The following is a 7443-nucleotide window of genomic DNA, read 5'->3' as shown; positions in this document are numbered from 1 at the left end:
AAACCATTCTGTGATTCTATGGAGCAGGGGTCTTGCCTGTTGGGGTGCAGCCCTGTGGTACACCACCCTGAAGAGCAGAGCAGCTGGTGACAGCTGTCGGGGTCAGTTCACAGCCCGGCAGCCACTGACAGGTCACCAGGAAGGAGGTGGAGGCTGAGGACGCCGCGTCAGCAGTTCGGGTCAGGGTCGGCACTGGTGTGCAGCAGTGGGCTCGGGCAGGCACCAAGGGGAACAGCTGAGATGGAACACAGCTCAGGGGGACACCTTCCAAGGCTTCCCACGCCACTTTCCCACGCGGCTGTTCTCCCGGCAGCCCAAGCCAAGGCCGTGCAGCTGTGCCGCACCAGAGCTGGCCTTGAGCGTGGGCGGCTGAGCTGCTGTGCCGAGGGGGAGGTGGCACTTGGCCCTGACGCACAGCGGGCAGTGGCCGTGCTGCTGGGGAGGCTCTTCTGATTAACTTGGAGAAAACGGGATGTGTTTGCCAGGTGACTCCGTTGGTGTTCTTGAGGATCCTTGTCCACTTCGGGGCATCACCTGGGCTGTAGCAGGGAGGTTTTGTTACAGATGCGGGTATTGCCGTAATTCTTCCTTTGTTTTCCTTTTCCCATGTGTGAGAAAAGGGAGCGTGTGTATATGTTCAAACAAAATCATTCTGATTTTATGAGCTGATAACTTATTTCTGTTGTTAATACCTGCCACCAGAGTTGAAGAGAATTGATCACAGGCAGAGCACTTGGCTTCTCCCCGTTACTAAAAGGAGTAAGTTAGAGTTACACTTAGCTTTGGGGCTTAACAGAACAGGTAGCTTCAAAGTGCTTGCTTAGCATCCGTGGTATATACGCATCGCCGTAGCCTAACACCTTTGTTTTTCTCTTTCAGAAATACCCTGTATTGCCATATCTAGTTTTAGTATTGAAACAGTTCCTGTTGCAGAGGGACCTTAATGAAGTATTTACAGGTGGAATTGGTTCTTACAGTCTTTTTTTAATGGCTGTCAGTTTCCTTCAGGTAAGCGTAATGAAACCCGTTGATGCCATGGGGGCCAAAGGACGTTACGTTATGGAGGAGTTTAAGCAATCCCTGCATTTAATTATTTGACCTGTCCCTATTTGTGGTTTTGCACCCCCTTTTCATTAAAAATATACGCAGCCCACCTGTCTTCTGTTCTTTCTCCCATACTTTTGGTATTAGAGACGTTTGGAATGTCTGTTAGTCTGTCAATACCATGGACTTTTCCTTGGTTTGTCTAGGTTTTTAAGCTGATACCAAATAAACATATTTTACAACTTAAATATAAGAGAACAAAATGCATGAGGCTAAATCGAAATTCTTGTGCCTGGGGGAGAAAAATACTGTAGAAATAAGAAGTAGCAGCGTTCTGGCTTGATCAACCGTGTTCTTGTAGTAAACGGCGTTGTGTAACGGTGTACGTCTGCACTTTTCCAGCTCGTAGTTGGTTTCAAACCCGAGCCTTGAACTGGAGCGCGGTGTTTGCTGAGTGCTATGGCAGTTGCCTGCTGAGCACAAAAGAAAGGCAACAGGCATATCTTTTTGAAAGAAACCAAAATCCCGCCCAACCCCAGGTTTTTCTTACACTGACTAATGGCTTTTCCATCAGCTCCTGCAAAAGAAGTCAGGCTCTGTATCTGTTACAAGTTTGGGCTGGTTTTGTTCGTAATCTCTTGGGCGTCGCACTTAACAGGAGAGGGGATGGTTGGTGTAGCTGTGCGTGTCAGAAGCCTGTATTTGCATTGCAAACCCGGGTTTGTGAAGTGCAGGTATCTTTTGTTTTTTTTACAAGAACCCTGCTGTTAGTGCTGGAAGTTCACTTCCTGGACTGAAAGTTCAGATACAGAAGCTTTAATACTCCACAGCCTTATTTTTACGAGCTAATTTATAAAAAAATTGTTACCATCTTGTTTTAAAGGTGCAGAACAGCTTTATCAAGGGAAAATGCTCTATTTAGATACATTTGCTTTATATACTATGTTTTTTTATTATTGTATGTAGACGTTTGCTGTGAAAAAGAAAAGGCACTTGCAGGCATTTGAAACTTGACGTCTTAAGAAAATGATTTTTCTTCTCTCTTCTTAATAGCTGCATCCCAGGGAAGATGCCTGTATGCCCAATGCCAACTATGGTGTTCTTTTAATAGAGTTTTTTGAATTATATGGACGTCACTTCAATTATCTGAAGACTGGAATCCGAATAAAGGATGGTGGCTCGTATGTTGCCAAGGATGAAGTGCAAAAAAGCATGCTGGATGGCTACAGACCATCAATGCTGTACATCGAAGATCCGTTACAGCCAGGTACCCTCTAAACCACGATTGAACATACTGAGAAAAGAAGTTAGGGGAATGCTTAATCCAGAGGTGTTAAAGAATAGGGTAGAATGACCGCCCAAGCCCCCACGGAAATGCCTCGTTCGTGTCTCTGAACACCAGGTGCTCTCAGAACACACCGATTTCCACTAGGATGTGGTCCTGGCAAAAGTTAGGGTGTCACCCAGGAGCATGCCTGTACCGCAGCCACGCCGGCACGCTGCGCCACGGCCTTGTGCCCTGCTGACAGCAGTCGCGGGCCTCAGAGCGGCGAGGTGTACCTGTGTGTGGGCCCGGAGTTGCAGCTGGCACTTGCCTATGTTGCAGTTCACAGTGTTCGTGTGCTCCTAGCGCTCCCCTCCTCGGTTCTGTGAAGTCACGTGGAGACGTGGTGGTTTCGTTCTCTGCTGTTACTCAGCACCAAGGCTGGTGGCCTCGGTGGGTGGCTTCCGAAATGGCGAGTCAAGTGCTGCTCACAGAAAAGAGAGAACGTGTTTCTGATTTAAAACACGTCACCCAGGACTGATGACTAGAATAGTCCCGTGCCACGTATGTTGCAGCTAGAACAGTACAGGATTATTTTAGTTTTTTTCCCTTCCTGTGTTGCACTGTCACCCAGAGAACTGCCGCTCTGGACTCCTGTGCATGTGACTATCTATAGGCCTTTTAAGCTCTTTCAAATGTTTGTGCTTCACTCATCCTGTTCCACAAAGAGGTAACTGCAGTGAGGTGGGACTTAGGGGCGATTGTTAAGAAATATGACTGTCTCCTGTTGGAAGGGAGACACCCACGGTTTCAGTCTCATTTATTTAATTATATTCTTATTTTAAGGTAATGATGTCGGGAGGAGTTCATATGGTGCCATGCAAGTGAAACAGGCTTTTGATTATGCCTATGTTGTTTTGAGCCATGCGGTTTCCCCAATAGCTAAATATTATCCTAACAACGAAACAGAAAGGTAAATTTTATGAGTAAATCTCAGTTGTTAATTGCTTATATTTGTGTGTGTCTAAATGCTAATTGTGGTGATGGTTTTGTTGTTTTCCTGTTTCACAGTATATTAGGTAGAATAATTAGAGTAACGCAGGAAGTGGCCACGTACAGAGACTGGATATCAAAGCAGTGGGGGATGCAGAGCAGGACGGAGTCTTCGTGTAACGGTGAGTTTTGGCTGAGCGTGGCTGATAGTGGGAAACTTCCTGCGTGTTCGGAGCGCGTAGATTTTGGCGTCGCTGTTGTCCCTCGTAAGGCGACGTGTATACATCGTAGTACCAATTTACGTTTTGCTCAGTGGGAGAGACTTTTTTTCTGTTCTCATCCAGAAGGTTTAAATTTGTCCAAGGGGGAAGAGGCCCCATGGCATCTTCATTCTGCTGCGATGATTTGGTCAGCTAGAGGTCTGCAGAGAGTGCTGGCTTGCAAACGGAGACACATGGAAAACTTCCTGTTTAAATTAACTGTCACTCCCTCTGTTCTTTAAACGTGGACAGGGTGTTATTTTTCATTTGAAAGATTCACATACCGCCTGTGTATGGAACAATACTCAAGCCAGCATTGACCATATAAGCAGAATGTGGGTTTTTTTAACCAGAAAGATCCTGAAATGTCATTAACAATTCTTCTTACTGACAAATGGGAACACATAAAGTCTAGCCAGAGAACCTGCTGACAACATCCTTTAAAAGATCTTTATTTTCTTATCTTTAACTTCATTAAAGTTAATCTTAATAATCTCCAATTAACTTTAGGATGTTGCCCACTAAAGCCTTCTCTAGCAAGGCATTGATCGGAGAAGGTGGCACAACCGCCCAGTCTTGAGGCTAGGCTGGGGTTTTGTTTATTGGTTGTTCAGGTTTCCCTCGCTGTGTGCTGCTGGGTCGTGTGTGCGTTGCCTGTCTCTAGACCCCTGTGGCACTGCCATCCCCCTGGTAGCGGCAGACAACCACGGCTCAGTCCCCCAAGCTCCTCGTAGAGCCCTTGTAGGTTTGGTTCAGATTTACCTGTATTTGTAATGAAGGTGGCAGCTGGTGAGCTGTGAGAGCTTGTATTTTTGGCGTAGGATATTGTACAGCACAACCAGACTTACGTGGGGTTCTTAGGACCCTCGCAGCCCCAGCAGAAGAAACATGGGAGTTGCTGAGCATCGGGCATACAGGAACAGAATTAAACCTACATATTTGAGTGCTGTTGAGTGTTTCATAAAACAGCCGTATCAAGCAGCACATCTGAACTTTGTTACTGCCTTCTCTCTGCCTTATCTCTCTAATTTCCATCTTGAACCATGGGTGGTTTTCACAGTCCACAGTAGTGGATGTTGTCAGGAAGCCACCGCACCCTGTGCGAGGTGTTGGCTTGCCACCACGTGCCGTCCTCGCACACATGCGTGTGTCTGCATGTGTTGAGAGCCGGTACGTGTGCAGGTGCCTGTACGTGTCCTGCTGGATGCAGCAGAGATGCAGTACCTGAGCAGGTGTGTTAAAAAAAAAAAAGGCAGTGTATTTTAGCAGTGAATGTGGGCTGACGCTTCTGTTCTGTGTTTAACAGGTAACGGAGTAACCTTGATAGTAGATACGCAGCAGCTAGACAAATGCAACAATAATCTTGCTGAAGAGAATGAAGCACTGGGAAAACCTAGAAATAAAACTTCAGAAACACTTAGTAAACATTCTTCAAATTCTTCGTCAGGTCCTTTATCATCATCATCCTCTACACTGTCCAGCTCTAGTGATGTAGTAAGTACGGGAGGTTTTCTCAGTTTGGTTTTTTTGATTTCTTTGGGGGTTTTTTTTCCTGATTTGTATTGCCACAGAATACATTTTGAAAGCTCAGAATCCTGGTTCGTTATTTCATCCAGAATCTGAACTTGCATAAGGTGTTACCTCATGCAATTTCTACACATGTAAGTTGCAGCCTGGCCTTGGCACAGCATGTGGAGGCAGTGAATACAGTAGGACAAAGTTATGTAGCCCGCTTTTCTCTGGGAAAACTGTATTTAAAAAAAAAAAAAAAAACAAACAAAAAAAAAAAACACCAAACCCAAAAAACAAAGTGTGTGTTTAAAACCCCTGCTGGAAAAAAAAAAAAGGGGGGAAAAAAAAAAAAGTTTTAAAAAAAAAAAAAATCATCAGTTTGGGAATTCTGTCTAAAAGATGAAAGGCAAACCCCCAGATCAGAATTGTGCATCAGTACACTTAAATCTGTCTGTTTTACTCCGTAAGAATTCTGGATTGAAAGAATGTTAATATCTAATAAAATAAACACATTTTAAGTTTTGTCCACTGCTGGCTTTATTTTTAAGTGAAAACTCACTTGTAGAAAAGCTCACTTACTCTTAAGAAAAACTCACTAATACTTTAAATTTTCCTGAAGGATTCTGATGGAACACCTTGCAAAACCTCTAAACAACTGAGTTGTCGTCAGTCTACCACGAACAGAGTGGGGTCACAAGAAGCGTCACTGGAATCCTCCCAGTCAAGTGGGAAAACACAAAGTAGCCAAACAGCCAATACATCCAGCAACACGAACAAATCGCAGGTTTGTGGAACGTTTGAAAACAACTGTCTAGAGTACTGGGAAATTACGCGTCCTCCACGGAAGGGTAGCTTGTTCTGGAAAGGATCACCTCCCCTTTAACCCACTAAAAAGCTTTGAGCAGTGACTGTGTCTAAGATCAGCTGGTTCTGTTCAGCTTACACAGATGAGCTGGCGACAGTGGCTTTCCCAGCCTTAAACCAGGTGAAACGGGATTGGCTTTGTTTCGGGAAGTCTAGATGTGCCGGTATACAGCTGCGTTGTGCCCGTTTCCTTTGAGGAAAAAGCATGCTGGTCCAGTCTGTGCTGCAGAATTTGAGGATTCATTGGACTTGCCTACTTGGTCGAAAGCAGCAAAAATATGTGTTTAATAAGAACTGTGACTGGCTGCTCTGTTAACTGTTGGTACTTGTTGAACGTAAGGGAGATGAAGGTTTCTCGCTGATGCATGAGATTCCCTCTCGTTTTCCCCTAAAGACAAATACCTTCATGATGAGACCTACCGGAGCTTGTGCACTGAGGGGATGTCTCCTGCTGAGCAGACTTTGGATATATGCAGTTTAAATTTGAATACTTTTTTAGAATTTAGGACTTTATTAGTGTATGAAAACCCATCTGGAATCTTCTGGAACACTGTTCCTGAAAAGTAACTTGTCTCCTGCTTGCAGGCAGTCTCTAGCTAGCAACCTGGCAGTGTACAAACCAGGCGGCGGATATACGCTGGACGTGTGTTTGTGTTACTGCACGGGAGCTAATTCTGCTGCTGGAATGGGAATAAGCACGCTCCGAGATGCCCCCCATCTGTAAAAACATGTGGCATAAAATTAGTCCTGGCCTCACAAGAATGTTGTCTTGATTGTGCGCAGCAGATGAGGTTTGAGCAGTCCACCGACTCGGAGCGTGGACTTACGGCTCTGAAAAACCCTTTTTTGCCAGCTGTGGAATAGGAGGCAGGTTCTATCCTATTCAAAATCCCAAGTGGGTGGCTCTTCCCTCTTAGCCTGCGTGGCTTTGGGCCTAGAGACGCCCGTTTGTTCACAAGCACCAAAGGGAAAGGTTCGTGGTACGGCGCTGCCGAAGCTGCGGCCTAGCTGCGCCTGCCATGCCAGTTTTTCCAGGGGCAGCGCTGTGGCGAGGTAACGCCCTCCTTGTCCGGAAGCGGGGCTGTGCTACTGCCACGCTTTTTCCTTACAGCACCCACTGACCGTGTTCTCCTCCTTTTACAGCACGGATCTGCACGGCTGTTTCGCTCTTCTAACAAAGGCTTCCAAGGTCCAACAAACTCCAGCCACGGTACCTCAGTCACAAACAAACAGCATCAAGGCAGCAAATCCCACCACCAGTTTTTCCACGGCAAAAAGAGGAAACACAAGAGGGATGCGGCCCTCTCAGACCTTTGTAGATAGTTGCCTATCTTATGACTGTTCTTCTGTGTGCAATGATCTCATGCGACAGGATGGTTTGATAGTGACTCCTTGGATCTCTTCCGGAGCGTCAGACTGTTCAGACATTGATTAGCAACTGCATTTTTTTTTCCCAGCTCGCCACGGAACGGATCATGAAGATTGATCACTGCAAAAAAAAAAAAA

General features: G+C 45.7%; 1 protein-coding gene across 1 annotated transcript; it reads left to right on the top strand.

The window, feature by feature from the left end:
• Positions 1-879: 879 nt before the first annotated feature.
• On the top strand, positions 880-7442 carry PAPD5 (PAP associated domain containing 5; the record flags this gene model as incomplete). The annotated part of the gene is made up of 7 exons (XM_010161274.1): positions 880-1008; positions 2098-2311; positions 3155-3281; positions 3380-3483; positions 4868-5055; positions 5693-5857; positions 7081-7442. Coding segments are annotated over 7 exons (1107 nt in total), but the record flags the coding sequence as incomplete, so codon positions are not given.
• Position 7443: the final 1 nt, after the last annotated feature.

Source organism: Eurypyga helias, unplaced genomic scaffold (genome assembly GCF_000690775.1).
Source record: "Eurypyga helias isolate BGI_N326 unplaced genomic scaffold, ASM69077v1 scaffold30401, whole genome shotgun sequence".
In the NCBI taxonomy this organism is placed as follows: domain Eukaryota; kingdom Metazoa; phylum Chordata; class Aves; order Eurypygiformes; family Eurypygidae; genus Eurypyga; species Eurypyga helias.
The sequence above is the reverse complement of the archived record's forward strand: the minus strand, read 5'-3'. Positions and strand labels throughout refer to the sequence as shown.